At 38.4% G+C, this 17,204-nt stretch overlaps 1 protein-coding gene across 2 annotated transcripts in view; it reads right to left on the bottom strand.

The window, feature by feature from the left end:
- Cse1 (chromosome segregation 1) overlaps positions 1–17,204 on the bottom strand; it is a 117,398-nt gene that overhangs the window by 52,739 nt on the left and 47,455 nt on the right. For both annotated transcript variants that reach the window (XM_083113097.1, XM_083113098.1), the window contains 2 exons: positions 6,486–6,615; positions 3,838–4,001 (listed from right to left, as the gene is read on the bottom strand). In XM_083113097.1, the coding sequence (XP_082969223.1) occupies positions 3,838–4,001; positions 6,486–6,615 (294 nt within the window). The remainder of the gene's footprint in view (positions 1–3,837; positions 4,002–6,485; positions 6,616–17,204) is intronic.

The following is a 17,204-nucleotide window of genomic DNA, read 5'->3' as shown; positions in this document are numbered from 1 at the left end:
TTAACGTCGACTGCTAAAATTTTGGGGAGATCGTCATCAATCATCACTATCAGCATCTTCCCCACAGTGGACAGGACGGCTCTTTGATTAAAAGAATTCGAAAGCACCTCGCGTTGTATTGCACTTATCTCAAAATCGGTGTACTTGTTTATACGAGCAACAACGTGTTTTTTTTCGCGGGAATCACAACTTGACCGATCGTTTTCCTTTCTTTCACCACACCGAAAACACAAAGACGCAGACACAAAATTACACTTGGACACCAGCTTCACTGCTTGCTCAGGATAGCACCGACACAACGTCATATAAACGTTAATAACAACCTGCTTCTTGCCACTTTTCAAACGGCTGTATTTCCGAAAGACTACTCTGAAAACACGGGAGACCTTCCTGCACGCATGGAAGTCGCCATGTTCGAAACTGGCGCTATTTTCTTGCTGTTCACGTGATCGATTGTAATTTATACAATAATCACGTATTATTATTATAAACAGAAACCTTTAATGAAAATATATTTTAAAATGTATAATCCAACGTAATTTACACGTTTTTCTTCCATTAGCGTACTTTCATAGAACGGACTACATGATGCGGAAGAAATCCGTTATTAGGCTGTTGCCAACCTCATTACTTCTCACTGAGTCAAGTACAGGAACGGAAGTGGTATGTGGAATGGCGGCATATGATAGTGTGATTTCACATTGTCAGTGACGATCCTCCGCGGATGGAGGAGGGGGTGGGACGCAGGAGTCGATCTATAATCCAGAGGTGTTCACCATCCGGATGGTGACATCCTCACACTCCGGAATTAGTGTTGCCCACGAGATGAGACTTTTGCCTGTCTCGTCTCGTGGAAATGCTGTCTCGTCTCGAAAATATTCGTTTGTCTTATGACACATGGTCAATCTCGTCTCGTCTCGAACTTTTAAAAGCCTGTCCCGTCTCGTCCCATGGGCAACACTATCCGGAATACTTTTGCGGATGAAGGAGGGCAGGCCGTAGGGTGAGGGAGGTTGATTTAAAATGAACACCTCACAACAAGAGAAGAAAAATGTGACAATATTTAAAAATTCACCCACAAATATGCATTTTATTTTATATGTAGCGTACAATAAAATATGACTGCCTCAAAATATTTCTGTATTCTACAGTCTTCTTTCCGCACTTTTATGCTTCTCTAAGTTGCCGTTTTAGTTTCCCTTGGTGTCTTTGATGCATAATCCAGCATTTTTGAACGGGATGAAAAGGATATACGAGTGTGTTTTTGGATGAAGTAACTTTAGAGATGTTTAAGTATACTCATGAGGATACTGGAATGTGTGACATTGACCACGTTGTGACACGCACATTTGTCATTAGTTACGAGACGATGAGGGATAGGTGATATTTGAATTCAATTCCAAATTAGTTAGCCGCCCCCGTGACGGAGTGGTTAGCAGATCGCGCTACGACGCCAGGGGTCCCGGGTTCGAATCATGGCCTGGGGATGGATGTTTGTGAATGCCCATTCATCAATTTCATCATATCATCATCATTCATCCCCATCTTCGTAAATTAGCCATAAGTGGCACAAGAGGGGAAGTAAAATAAAGCAAATCAATCAAACCAAATGAGTTATTTCCATTATTTTTATCTAATTATTAATAAATCATAACACTTTCAAACATCAAATAAATTTAATGAAGAAACTCTGGTTTCAAAACGTTATTTATCTCAATGTGCCACATTCTTCTAGCAAGGTTTTTTTAGTAAAATATGAGAGAAAATTAATCCTTTGGTACGGAACCGTCTCACTCCTGGGGGATAAGATGTAAATTTTGTATTTGATTTTTTTTTTAATTTAGCGTTGCTTTTCGTCCACTTTTGGCTAATCCCGACGATGAGAATGACTGATCGTCAGATGAAATTGATGAAGGGACACTCACAAATAACACCCATGCCGGGATTCGAGCGAGGGAACTTCGGTGATGAGTCTGAAAGTCGGCCACCAGGCAAGATGTACATTTTTTTTTTTACATACATTCAATAACTTTCAACAGGTCATCAGTGATACACTGCTTATTCCGCATCTGTTGAAAATGGAAGTTTTTACACCTTGTAGGCTGTGTGGATTATTTTTTTTCATAAGTTTGCAACACTGTTAGGGTACACGTGCTTTTGTTTACAGAAGGTCTTAAGTTCTATGATTCTCACTTTAGTGTGGTATCCATAGTTTTCGGGGTCACTAAGATGAATAGTGATACTCCCAATGCCATTCAACTCCAAGTTAATTTTACACTATAGTTAGAATTTATTATTTTCCTGTCTAATAGAAGATTGGGATAAATAAATACCCAGGCAATCAGCAAGTAATATATATTTATGAAATAAATACATAGGTGTACTACATGAAAGACAGATTGACAGTTCAGACCTCCAGAGAAGGTCGACTCTTACGTACCAGTGATATCCAGGTACTAATCTGACATAAATTGGTCAAAATTTCATGACAAACACAAATGATTCATTCAGCTATTTAATTAACATATTTACTCATACGAGGTGTGGCTAGAAAAAACCGGACTGTTCCTACAAAATCTCTTATTGGTTATTTTGTACAATACGAACATTATCCCCTTTAAAGTACTCCTCTGAAGTATCGATACACCGCTCCTTACGAATCATCCATTGCTGGAAGCAGTGCTGGAACTCATTCTCTGAAGCCACGTTCATGACCTCCGTCGCTTTTGTTTTCACAGATCCTACGGTCGTAAATCTGGGTCCTTTCAGTGCTGATTTGGCCTTTGGGAATAAAAAAAAGTCGCACGGAGTGATATCCGGCAAATAGGGTGGGTGTTCTAACACTGGGATCCCATGCTTGGCCAAAAAAGCCTTGACTGACAATGCCGTGTGGACAGGAGCATTGTCCTGATGAAGAATCCATGACTTGCTTATCCACAAATCAGGTCGTCGTCGTCTTAGTCGCTCACGAAGGATCGTCAGCACCGTAATGTAATAATGCTGGTTGTTTTACAATAGCTCTAATACTGAAGCGACAATCTTTTCGAATCAATTCACTGACATTTGCAATGTTTGATTCAGTTTGTGACGTGCAAGGTCGTCCACGGTCAGTTCTCGTCCCTCTTTAAACCTTTGAAACCACTCAAACACTTGCGTGCATGCTATACACTCATGCACCGCTTGACCTTGACGTGCTTGCCGTTTGTCGACAACATCTGTTTTTTTTCTAGCCACACCTCGTATATCCCTCAAAGAATTATGGGCTGGTTGATTCAATTAAAAATGAAAGGCAAAGCATGTGGCCTTCAGGTGAGGGAAACCATGGAAAAAACATCAAGATGGCTGGCTGTGAGGTTTGAACTTGCAACATTCAAAATACAAGTTCATCATCTCAATTCAGAACGTTTAGAAAGAGGAATAGCATTATATACAAAAATATTTCACTGGTAAAATTACTGGTGAACACTATTGGTTTAACACTCCTCTACTTGTAATCCTATTTGTCATCATCATCCTTTGCCGTTGCCTGCCTCTGGCTATGTCGGCTAGGCTTTACTTAGTATTTGCATAAACACCCTGGAGAAATTTATTAAAAAAACGTGAAGAAAGGTAAATCCTCACTTCATTAGACCAACATTTTGGATCCGTGCTCAGAAACTCACGGCAATGAAAACATTAAAACAATATTGTAACAATACACATTTTTGTAATATATTAATTCCTGGGATTCCCTGAGGAAGGATCTGGTGATAGGTCCAAAACTGGATGAATGAAGTGAAGATTAGCCACTAAATTTTTAAAAATAAAGATAACATTATTACATATCAATACACTGACCTGGACATACTGGCCAAAAATTTCCATCATTTTATCTTCAAAGTACTGGGATAGGGCTTTCACTAAATCACATGCAGCTCGTCTCCTTGTGTCCACATCCGAGCCTTCAATATCTCTTCTAATGTATTCCTCGGGATTGTCTTCAAACATTTCTTCATCAGCAGCTGAGGGAAACAAAAATAAGGATTCATATTTGGGAAATGAGAGATCTGTAGTAGATAATTACAGAGAAACTTAGTACACTATAGTCCAGTTTAACCGAATTTGATAGGACCGATGGTGCTTCGGTTGAACGAAAATTCAGTTACACCGGAAAAAAGGTTTTCTTATATACGTACAGTACATACATTTTATTATGTACAGTATTTTGATACACGGTACATATGTATTTCAGCGTGTAGGCATAAACAAAAAGTTTACAACAATACAGTACGTAGTCATTTAACTCATCGGTTACGGTTACATAGTTTAACTTCGTCGGTGCTCTCGCGTAAAACACGGTCATGCACGAGTAACAGCTGTTTTTAGTGATTTGGTTAACTCGGAAATTTGGTTAATCAGGATTCGGTTAAACGGGACCGTAGTGTACTCACAAATAGAAGTGTGTCAAGCAACAACACAACGAGTTCCAACAAGGATGGTGGCAGAGGCCACCGAAATTAATAGAACAAACTAAAAACAGATTCATGGAAAACATGAGTACTAAGTTTCTCTGTAATTAAAAATAAGGACTTAACAATTAATAAAAATTGTTAAAAATTAAAAATCTATTTTACGCTTCAAGAAGATGGTTTGGTAATGAATTAATTATCTCAAATGACAAGTTTCTGTAAACACTAGGGATGGGCCGATATAAAATTTTGGCCGACACCGATAAAGTACCGATACCTATAACCGATATTCTACCGATCCGATATAAAATTAGAAATCGTCCTTGAAGAACCTGAAATGTTCATTGATCTCCTTAATAAATGTGTGTTTTGTGGTGACTGCAGTGCAAAAGAAGTTGAATATTTAGACAATTACTTTTTAAAAAGTAGGCATAGAGATTATCCATAAAAATTATAACAAAATGGCAGAATTTTGCACTAAATTATAAGATATTTATTGATATATTGGATCGGTAAAATAATCGGTAATTTTACCTATAAACCGATAGAGTACCGATTAATCGGTCCCATCCCTAGTAAACACTAGCACAATAATGTAGGTTGTATTTTTTTTTTTTATTATAAATTAGGGATGGGTCGATATGAAATTTTGGCCGATACCGATCAAGTACCGATATAAAATTTAAGGATACCGATATTCTACCGATCCGATATAAAATTAGAAATGGCCTTTGAAGAACCTGAAATGTTCACTGACCTCTTTAATAAATGTGGTGTCTCAAGGTGACTGCAGTGCAAGATAAATTGCATATTTAGACATTTACTTTGTTTAGAAAGTAGGGCATGGATATTATCCATAAAAATTACAACAAAATGGCAGAATTTTGCACTAAATTATCAGATAATAATCGATATATCGGATCGGTAAAATAATCGGTAATTTTACCGATAAACCGATACACCTATATCGGCCAATACCGATAGAGTACCGATTAACCGGTCCCATCCCTATTATAAATTAGTGACAAATGTGGTAACAAGAACCACTGTGGAGCACTGTATAATACAATTACTTTGTACAACTGGATATAACAGGTCAGCTGATAGGTCAACATCTGTGGTGATGAGTTCAGCTCAACAAGAGCAACCCAGTATTCCAACATATTGAACAGTATGATACGCACCCAGTAAAGTCCCTTTGCCGAAAATAAAGATGCCTGCTATAATTTTTATTAAATTTTTCAATAAAATTATAATGCATCTTGCTTAGCTGAATGATTGGCACTCTCGCCTTTGGTGCAAGTGGTTCTGGGTTTGATCCGTGGTGGAACACAAAATTTTGATATTCACTTAGCATCCTGGAGACAATTTGAGAACTACTTGAAAGCAATAGCAGTAGGCCCCAGTCCTACTGATAGTAGAAAAACATAAGCCATGGGACTTGATGTCCTGTCGGAAGCTACTTGGTAAACCTTGACTGTTGAACAGCTGTTGCACCACAGAGTTTGGAACTATTATTATTATTATGAGTGATAGCACAGTTTATTTTTCCAGCTGGCAAGACAAAACACACTTTTTAAAAAATGCATTATATTATAACTAAAGCATTTCCTTAGTGTTTGGAACACAGAGATGTACTATGTAGAAATTTCAGCGAAAAATGATGGCTTGGTACCCCAGTTGGTATAGAAATGTTATGGTATGCACAAGACCCATGTTAGAGTCCTAGCCAAGCCTGCATTTTTCACTTAAATTTCTAAAGCATTTCAATACATAATTAATACCACTGCTAACCAAGATGTCTGCTAAACATAAATTTACATTTATAAAATAATTCTGAGCAATAAAATTTGTGCTGACCGACTTTCAACTACATCAGAAAGAAAAAGAAAAATATCTGTACACACAATGGGAACACAATTTCACGTTCAGCAGAAGAAAATTAATGAAAAAGAGGAAACACCTTAAAATGAAGGAAAACTTAAAATCTCTTAATTTTAATACGTAATTAATTGGGGTTCCACTGTACGTCCTCACCTCTGAATTCCATATTTGGAATGACAACTTTCTCGCAAATACTTCCCAGCACGGAGGACTCTTGAAACAGACCCTGGTTGTGCGGTCTACTAGAAACAGATGCTAAAAACTGAAGAGCATTGCTAACAAGCTGTAAAAAAAATATATTTAATCAAAAACTAGCCAACTGGTATATTTATAAACAACAGTTCATGTGTAAATTAATAAAAAAATGTACTTTTCCACACCATAATTAAAAAATATATACACTTCACTTCAGAAAAATTCATTTTCTGTCATGATCAAAGAAACAAGTAACACATATTTGGACTGAAATCAGATTAAAAACTAGTGTGGATTGCTGCAAGAATGGTGCAACAATTTTTTTAAATTTATATGCCATTTTGGTATGTACAATCACAGACATTCTTGGTGTAGTTACAAAGCAGCAGTATCTGTGACTGTACCAACTACAAAATTTTGCTGATCATAAAAAAGAGTGTACATAATGTCATGGTGCTGTTATGAATGCACACAAGTTGTACTGGTCCGGCCTGTAACATGTATGGTTAATTTGGTTGTGTAAGTCCCAAGTTATGCTCATGAAAGTAAAGTTAAGTTAAAGAACTATTATTTCTATGCCTGGTCAAAACTTGAATATGTATCGGTAATCAGGAATTCGACCAACAACACTAAATCAGTCAAAGCTCCTTAGATAATTGAAATTGAAAGTCTGTGGAGAATATCCATCTGTAAAGCTAACCTCACAGTACAACTTTAGTACACTTGCACTCCAACAAGTGACATGCTCTTTCTCTGCAAAGTAATTAACAGTGTAAGAGATGATTCCAACATATCAGCCATATGATTTAATGCTTCCATTTACGAAATACAAAATCATTCATTGCCAGAGAGCAAAGACACCCGTTCTCTCAACTGTGGAGAGCATGCAATTCTTTCAACAGGTTTTCAAGTGAAAATAACACTTGATTTTTTAATATATGTTAAAGAAAGGGAAGAAAAGAAAAAAAATAAACATTGCAGTGAATCTATTTTAATAATACAATAAAACCTCGTTAATCCGGAATAATGGGGGTATAAGTTGACCGGTTTAACGAAAGTAGATTCGTTTATTACAACAAAACATGTTTATTATGGTGTATTTAAAGGCCATAGGTCTAAATACACTATACAGTACAGTACAAAGCCTGCGGGAAACATAATTTCATCAGTGGTTGACTGCCTTTTCTTTGGGAAGTTCTCTTGTTGACTTCTAGCCACATTTTAACCTTGCATTATGCTTTTTTTTTGGGACTTTTGCCTGCCTGGATTAAGTGAAATCCAGCTTATCGAGGTCCGGATAAATGAGGTTTTACTGTACTATGTAATTAGACCACTTTACTTGGGCTCAATAAATATATAAACCATGTTTGGAATAAGCTGTCAGTGTTCCTGCACTCACTGAATGTTCATCTTTCTAACAAAAAACCCCATCAACCCTTCCCCTGTTGAGAGAAGCCACGCTGCAAATAAGCTACATGTTAATGTACAAATGTCCATACAGCACACTAACCATTACTACAATAATTGTGCAAAAATTAACTCCTTGAAAATGAGGAATAAACTTGAAAGTGGCAACACCATGTGCATAAGTGCTGCTTCTTTGCTTCTCAATAGCTCCTCTCCGTCCAGCTGATGTCATTTTCCTAGTTTCCGATTGGGATAGAAACTGTTGAGCAATTGCTAGTGCAAGAAACATCACAATTATAACACCATTAAGCCTTGTTTCCATATGAAAAACTCAATATGCTGACCAAGGCAGAAAATTTATTTTATTTTAAAACAAACATGACAAGTGAGAACAAACATGTGCGACGAGCTACATGACATTCGTTCAATTTATTAATTTAGACCAGACAACAACGACTCAATAACTGAGTCTCAACGATCCTGAAACGTTGAAAATGTCATTAGTTCGAATTATTTGTATTGATAAACTTTGCCTGGTAACGCTGGTGACGCATGCAGATCGCTGGAGATTGAAATTTTATACCTTCAGATTTCAAATAGGATTTCAAATCATTTACAACTAACAATAACCACTTTCCATAGCAACAGCATTAACCCAATTTACACATGTGAAATTCCCCCCTTCTGAAAGAGAAGAATTATTCATTTAAACATTTTCATTAACAACCAAATACAAATGGAAGAAAATGCTGTAGTACGTAAATATGAACACAAGAAACAGTAAACTTATATATTGAAATGAATTTAACACATATTTCCTGCGTATGAAAGCATCAACAATCTGTCCTCATTAAGTTAGGAGACGTGAAATAACTGTCGATATGTGATCGAAAAATTACCATGCATTTAGCATGCACCTTTAATGCTATATAAGGAATTACAAAAGTCCTAATTACTTCCTAATTTGACATAGAACCAATCTTGGACCATGCTCCTCGTTTATTTTGACAAGTGCTATGCGTTTCTTGCACGAAAATAGATCGTTTTACGTGTGCACAGAGCCCTTTCAGACATGGCGTCGATGGCCATTTTGTAAATAACGCATGGTCGGTGGCGTGTACTAGTACCGTTTCCCGTAAGATCCAACACACGCGAGATAGCTATCTCTTAAACACACTTTGCTTAAACGTAGTAAACACGATTTTCGAGAATTTTCTTCCTCTCAAAGTCACTTAAGATAATTTAATTTCCTCACCTGGTGTGTCGGGAACGAAGAATCCAGCACGCACGAGTCCACTCCTTAACTCTCTCGTAACCGAGAGCTCAATTCATTTCCAACGCTTTTTTCTGCGTTGTGCTTTTCACTTCATGCTATTATCTGCCGTTTTATCCTAACTGCAGATGTCAGATTCCTTACGAAAGCACTGAAACCATCCTCCTTTCCTCCACTGTCGTGACATAACTCTGATCACTCCCTTTTTTTTTCTACCGGAAGTCCTTCTCCACCACTGCACACCCCTCTCGATCACTATCAGTCATTTTTGCAGAGCACATTTGTCTTTACCAAACAACAATTTTACATGATTTAGAACTCACACGTTTTCAAATATGTGCATGCGTTAAAGAACCCATTGTAATGCTTATTAAGATAAATTTTTTGCTGTTAATTAACCAATGGCATCTAGACCAAAACGCTGTATATTTTATTATTTTGCGCCATAACTGCGAATTGCCCATGCGTGCAGTGACCGACACATCAAAATGTCCTTGTGCATAAGGAAACCGCGAGAAAATCGGATCTCAAACAAAGGAATTTACAATTCAAATGCGCACAACGGTCAGAGCCATCTAGCGATTCTTCGCGTAAGTATTAAAGCAACAAAGTTTTCATATTGCATAGGCATTCCACCTATCGTGAATTCTCTGCACTAGACGAGTTCATCGTCTTAGGACCTGAGTTGGGCTACTTTACCCCAGCAACACACACACGAAACTCAAGTTTCCAGAATACCTTATGACAGTTCGTCATAAATGGCGCCCAACATAGGGCTGAACCCTCACACAATGCTTTTGATACAATACTAAAGCTAGACTTACATCAAATAAACATTCATATTCTACATATTCACTAATATACATATTTAATATATACAGACCTATTACTTTATTGATTACAATATGAGACATCCCGGATCACCAACTCTGGTGACTCGATCATTCTCCAGAAAGAAGGAACCCCGCATGTGTTTTGGCGTCTTGCAGAACATAGTGGCTTGTATATTTTTGGTTGGAGCAGGAAACAAATGAATGCCTAGGCCCACCGCAACATTATACTTACTTGACTATTAGCCCGCCGCAAGCATAACCTAACTTGACCTTTACCACATCATACCTGCCCTCACCCGCAAACTAAACATAGCCCCCATGGAACTACCTAAACAACTTTTTTTTTTGCTTCTGGATTCAATCTATCTGAGCTAAAAACTATTGTAAATGTTTCACCTTATTTTGGAGCAATCAGGAAGATTTCAGGCTCATCTCGCATGCTAGTACGCCGCAGAAATTTCACCTACTTGGTCAACTCGCCCGCCGCAGGCTCAATCTCACTTTACCCATACGAGAAAATTTAACCTTGCACTTCCCCTACCCCATCTTTATTTACACTGTCCTTAACTACAACGTCTGATTCACAGCTAAACCCCATCGTCTGTAACATTTCATCCACACCTTCCAACTTCAAATCTAGTAATCTCTTCACCCACATTTTTACCTTGTCCTCTGAACATTTCCAAACTTTACAATTTTCTATCGACTGGTGATCCAATTTTTCTCCTGTCACACAATCTATCAATGAAAGCGTGGAATCTTTACTGTTCTTAACACAAAGATAAGGGCCGACAAAGAGGTCACAATATTTCCTTATCACCTTATCTCCGGTGCCACTTAAGATCTGATTCTTAACGAAGACTAGCATACCCTCTCCCACTACAGGTTTCACATCCATCTTAGCATTTTGTTGCTTCAATTTATTTTGCCTTTTACTGAGGCTAGACAAATTCGCCATAACTAGCTTGTCATTCCAAGTGACATTGTTAGCATCGACCCCCAGAGTCGGTATATCGGTCAAACTCTTTGTCATGTTTAATCTCAACTCCATTGGAGAATATCCTGTTTGTGACGAAATGGAGCCATTCAGAAGGCGCAGAGCTTCAGGTACTCTTTCTGGCCATTTGTTATGATTGGAATTACAGAGTATTCTCATCAAACGGTTCAACTCCGAATGATAGCGCTCTACCCAATTTGAGCTCGGATGGTACACCGGAGTGTAAACAAGTTGTACCCCCCATGTTTTCATTGCATTCTGAAAAATGTTCGACTTAAATTGTGGCCCATTATCAGAAACTATCCTCTGAGGAATTCCCAAATGAACAAAGTACACTTTTGACAATTTATTCACAATGGTATTAGCATTGCTGTTAACCACCGGGTATGCCACCATGGCATAATTGAGAATATACTTTGCTAACCAGTTGAAACATCCCAGAACCCTTTAACATGTTAAATTTACTAATACACAATATCTACATTCAAAATAGATCCCATAAAACTCAAAATTTGGTGTGTCAGATAGCCAGAAATATGTTTATCTTACAAACACAATTGTTTGGACAAACTCAGTAACCATAATTGCGACTGTGCAAGGAGAATTCACCAAAGCCAGAAGCTACATCAAACAGATGACGTCAACAGCCCCGTAATTACATGGCGCGCAATCACTGCCACCAAATGTACCACTACCATTTTTGTTATTAATCCTGGAACCGAACCAGGATACTCGCCTTAAGTAAACCAAAGATACGTTTTATATGTCTTATAATTTCACGCTGCTATGCAAGATTAATTGAAATTAATTTGTTCCCTCTTGAATACTGGTTACCATCGGGTGGCATATCTCAGATACCCCCTACCATCACCATGTCATGTATACAGAGAAATCAAACCTATTGAATGTCGTTACTTAAACTCTCCAAAATACAGACTCCAGACGAACTTGTGTCAGGACTAAGCCGACACTAATGGCAAATGTCCCCTCGACACCCTATCGTTCTCACATTTTCTATGTGTGGAGACGTATTTTCCCAAGGACGAACAAATACAACATCTAGTGTCCCTGATGTTCCCTTGTGTTTCTTTAGAACGCCAATCAACACGATTCTACCCGAGAAATTCGCCCAAAATTTTACAATGAAACTTGCATGCACATGTAACAACAAATTCAAAATGATACTGCCCACTTAAAAGCTGTTGGCTCCAAAATGATAGTGAGGCTGCTTGACTTGTTAAATGCTCCCATTTCAAATTTCCCGCATCTGACTGTCCATCAGATATTTTTCCTGAGCTATAAACTTGACACTAGACCCCAACCGAACTGATGTTTCAAAATAAAATAAAAATTAGTATTCAAATGATAATTATATTCAAAAATTTATTTTAAACTACCCAAAGATACATACGTTATTAAATCCTTCAAATTAAATATATTTATTATCTTTAATATTTACATTTTGTACAAAGCGAAGTTACTATCAATGATTAAAGAGTGATGATCGCTCCGATGATCTCAACAGGCTTCATCTTTGAGCAATCATACTCAACCATATGCATCCCATGCCATTTTCTTCTGACATGAGTGCGATGCCAGATCATTCTAACCCTGTACCAAAAAGACAAAGCCAAGAGAAGACAAATACTCAAAATTTCCCCAAAAACTTTTGTATTGGTACTTTTCCGAGGAGACATTTTTGTTCTTCTCTTCCTAATATGGCTTGGATGGAGAGATACTCTTCCTCCAGCAACAGTTCGACTGACCACCGAAGTTTTCTTGGCAGGTGGGTCCGTAAGTGACTTCCTTTTAACTCTAATGCGCCTCCTGTATCTGACTGAATAACCAGTCCCTAATTTCATGACAGAAACGACACATACCATACTGGCAATTCTTTTGGGCATGGGGACACGCATAGGGCCACACCTAATGCAACTTCTGGGTTCGATTACTGAATTCCTCACAACAGTCTGCAATGGATAACCAACTACTGGTATGACTACGTTGTGTACTGAATGATCTTGATCTATGGACACTACAGGTAAGTCAATACTATTTTCCCCAACTGACACTACAGACAGGATAGATTTGTTCTGAGATGATACTGCATTTGAGTGTAGGCAATGAGAATCCACCTTACTTTCTGGACATCCTGTATCAACTTGCACCATGTAGACACGCTTACACAACGAAGATGAACCCGAAGAACCACTTTGTTTAGAACCAACACCCAATAAAGAAAATTGCAAGCTCGGTTTTGGGAAAAATGCATCTTTTGTGCAAAAGCCGACAGGGAAAGACTCGTCTCTGTTACCCGACACCCCAAAAGACCACTCCTCGCTTATCAAATATTTTCCTTTATTACCCTTGTGGTGTTTTTGCTCTAACGTTCTGTTTCGGTCCAGTTCGCTGGTACTCTGTGCATCACTTTCTGACCAGGAAGTCAGAGTGCCTGTGCAGTGGTCATGTTCGACCGAATGTGAAGTACACATGCAATTGGTGACCGCAGAAGAAGTTACACCATTCATCAGTTCAACTTTACTCCCTGACAAATCAAACTCCTTTGTCAAAGACTCATGCCTTTTTTCTACCAACTCAGCCCTGTACTGCGATACTGAAAATGTGAGATCGTGCAGACACTCACTTGTTTTAACTACTTCTTGCCGCAGCTCTAAAATGCATTTACTGGTGCCCTCCAGATCAGACTGCAGTTTCCCCACTACCTTACTTGTATGAGCTGCAAGTTCTGTATTGAGCAACTGATTGCTTTCATTGAGTTCTGATTTGAGCAACTGATTGCTTTCATTGAGTTCTGATTTGAGCAACTGATTGCTGTCTCTGAGTTCTGATTTGAGTGACTCAGTGCATTCCTTGTTCCTTTCCTCACTCTGTTTAATAAAGGCGAACAAGGAATCTAATGTAACCGGTTCCTGCTCTGTTGCCATTATTAATATTAGCTTTAACAACAGCAATTAACCAACTAAAGATTAACCTACTTGAAACCCAACAAAAAATTCAATAACGCAGCCCCTCTGCACTTGAGTCCTCGTAATCTTGCGATGAGCTACATGACATTCGTTCAATTTATTAATTTAGACCAGACAACAACGACTCAATAACTGAGTCTCACCGATCCTGAAACGTTCAAAAAGTCATTAGTTCGAATTATTTGTATTGATAAACTTTGCCTGGTAACGCTGGTGACGCATGCAGATCGCTGGAGATTGAAATTTTATACCTTCAGATTTCAAACAGGATTTCAAATCATTTACAACTAACAATAACCACTTTCCATAGCAACAGCATTAACCCAATTTACACATGCGAAATTCCCCCCTTCTGAAAGAGAAGAATTATTCATTTAAACATTTTCACAAACAACCAAATACAAATGGAAGAAAATGCTGTAGTACATAAATATGAACACAAGAAAAAGTAAACTTATTTATTGAAATGAATTTAACACATATTTCCTGCGTATGAAAGCATCAACAATCTGTCCTCATTAAGTTAGGAGACGTGAAATAACTGTCGATATGTGATCGAAAAATTACCATGCATTTAGCATGCACCTTTAATGCTATATAAGGAATTACAAAAGTCCTAATTACTTCCTAATTTGACATAGAACCAATCTTGGACCATGCTCCTCGTTTATTTTGGCAAGTGCTATGCGATTCTTGCACGAAAATAGATCGTTTTACGTGTGCACAGAGCCCTTTTCAGACATGGCGTCGATGGCCATTTTGTAAATAACGCATGGTCGGTGGCGTGTACTAGTACCGTTTCCCGTAAGATCCAACACACGCGAGATAGCTATCTCTTAAACACACTTTGCTTAAACGTAGTAAACACGATTTTCGAGAATTTTCTTCCTCTCAAAGTCACTTAAGATAATTTAATTTCCTCACCTGGTGTGTCGGGAACGAAGAATCCAGCACGTACGAGTCCACTCCTTAACTCTCTCGTAACCGAGAGCTCGATTCATTTCCAACGCTTTTTTCTGCGTTGTGCTTTTCACTTCATGCTATTATCTGCCGTTTTATCCTAACTGCAGATGTCAGATTCCTCCCGAAAGCACTGAAACCATCCTCCTTTCCTCCACTGTCGTGACATAACTCTGATCACTCCCTTTTTTTTTCTACCGGAAGTCCTTCTCCACCACTGCACACCCCTCTCGATCACTATCAGTCATTTTTGCAGAGCACATTTGTCTTTACCAAACAACAATTTTACATGATTTAGAACTCACACGTTTTCAAATATGTGCATGCGTTAAAGAACCCATTGTAATGCTTATTAAGATAAATTTTTTGCTGTTAATTAACCAATGGCATCTAGACCAAAACGCTGTATATTTTATTATTTTGCGCCATAACTGCGAATTGCCCATGCGTGCAGTGACCGACACATCAAAATGTCCTTGTGCATAAGGAAACCGCGAGAAAATCGGATCTCAAACAAAGGAATTTACAATTCAAATGCGCACAACGGTCAGAGCCATCTAGCGATTCTTCGCGTAAGTATTAAAGCAACAAAGTTTTCATATTGCATAGGCATTCCACCTATCGTGAATTCTCTGCACTAGACGAGTTCATCGTCTTAGGACCTGAGTTGGGCTACTTTACCCCAGCAACACACACACGAAACTCAAGTTTCCAGAATACCTTATGACAGTTCGTCATACATGGTTTTATAGAACTGCAACTTTTGAAATGACCTTTATGAAGATTCAAACAAGTACAAGGGACAAAAGCTATGGGTGCTCTGTACGATGCTGGATAGACTTATAAAGAAGATTACTTTGATCAATCCATGAACCTAACCATTACCTCTCCCTATCTCACCCTTTCTCCCACACTGCAGTGCCTCATAAGAGGCTACAACTACTACATCTCAAAGGCTGTCTCCAACAACAGCTGCAACTTAAGGCCCAATGACACGGAACTGGATTTCCAGTAAGTTGTCGCTGAACTGGCTACCTGGGTGGAAATCATGGCTGTCAGGCTGGCTGCTTGACTGGTTTTGTTCTAATTGCAACTGGCTTTCCTCCACTGGATCGGAACAGCCAATCAGATACAGTTTGACCATGTGAAGAAAATCTGCGAGTTTGCAAAGGAAAATTTTTTGTCTGTGGTTTCAGGTAGTTGGCTGTTTTTGTTTGCTTCTCAATAAAAGATGTGCGTTTCTGTTCAGTTCATTAATACTTAGGTACGAGGGCTGCTGGAAAAGTTTCTGCAAACTACTACCAACAGTGGTGCTAGTGTTCCGCTATTTTAAGAATCGGAAGAATAGACCTTTTTATGTTTAAATTATCTTCGATTGTTTGTTTAAGCATATTCGTTTATTTTTCACAGCAGTTTGAAGTAGTAGTTTCGTGTGAGAAATGGAAATTTCTCGTGAACACTTTCGGGCAATGATTTTTTATGATTTCAAGTGTAGTTTAACACTGAAACAATGCATCGAGCAACTTCATTTGGCTTTTGAGGATGAAGCACCATCCAATAGGACTGTGTACAATTGGTTTTCCGAATTCCGGCATTGTCGCACATTTCTCAGTGATGAATTGGATGATGGTCGTCCATCCACACCTGTTGTTGCCAGTAATGTTGATGCTGTGCGCGAAATGGTTGAGAGAGATCAGCATGTGACATAGCGTGAGATTCAGGCATCCTTGAACATTGACATGAAAGCAATACATACGATTTTGCATGGTCATCTCAACATACGGAAACTTTCAAGCTGTTGGATCCCACACAACTTGACCGAAGCTCAAAAACAGGTTTGTGTAAATTGGTGTAAAGATATGCTCCAAAAATACAACCAAGGCAAGTCAAATTTGGTGGACTACATCGTTACGGGGGGCGAAACTTGGATCTATTCATACGAACCCGAAACTAAACATCAATCCACTGTTTAGGTGTCTCAAAGTGAGCCGAAACCAACAAAAGTTGTTCGTTCGAAGAGTGCTGCCAAGCAAATGATTACATGTTTCTTAGGTTATACCGGACATGTGGCAACAGTAGCTTTAGAAGATCGAAGGACTGTAAATGCTGAGTGGTATACAGCAATTTGTTTGCCAGAGGTCATCAATGAATTGCGTAAAACAAACCCAAATCGTCACATTATTCTTCATCACGACAACGCCAGTTCCCACTCAGCACACA

The sequence above is a fragment of the Lepisma saccharinum genome, chromosome 27 (genome assembly GCF_977018435.1).
Source record: "Lepisma saccharinum chromosome 27, izLepSacc3.1, whole genome shotgun sequence".
Taxonomy (NCBI): Eukaryota; Metazoa; Arthropoda; class Insecta; order Zygentoma; family Lepismatidae; genus Lepisma; species Lepisma saccharinum.
This window is presented reverse-complemented; position numbering and strand designations above follow the sequence as displayed.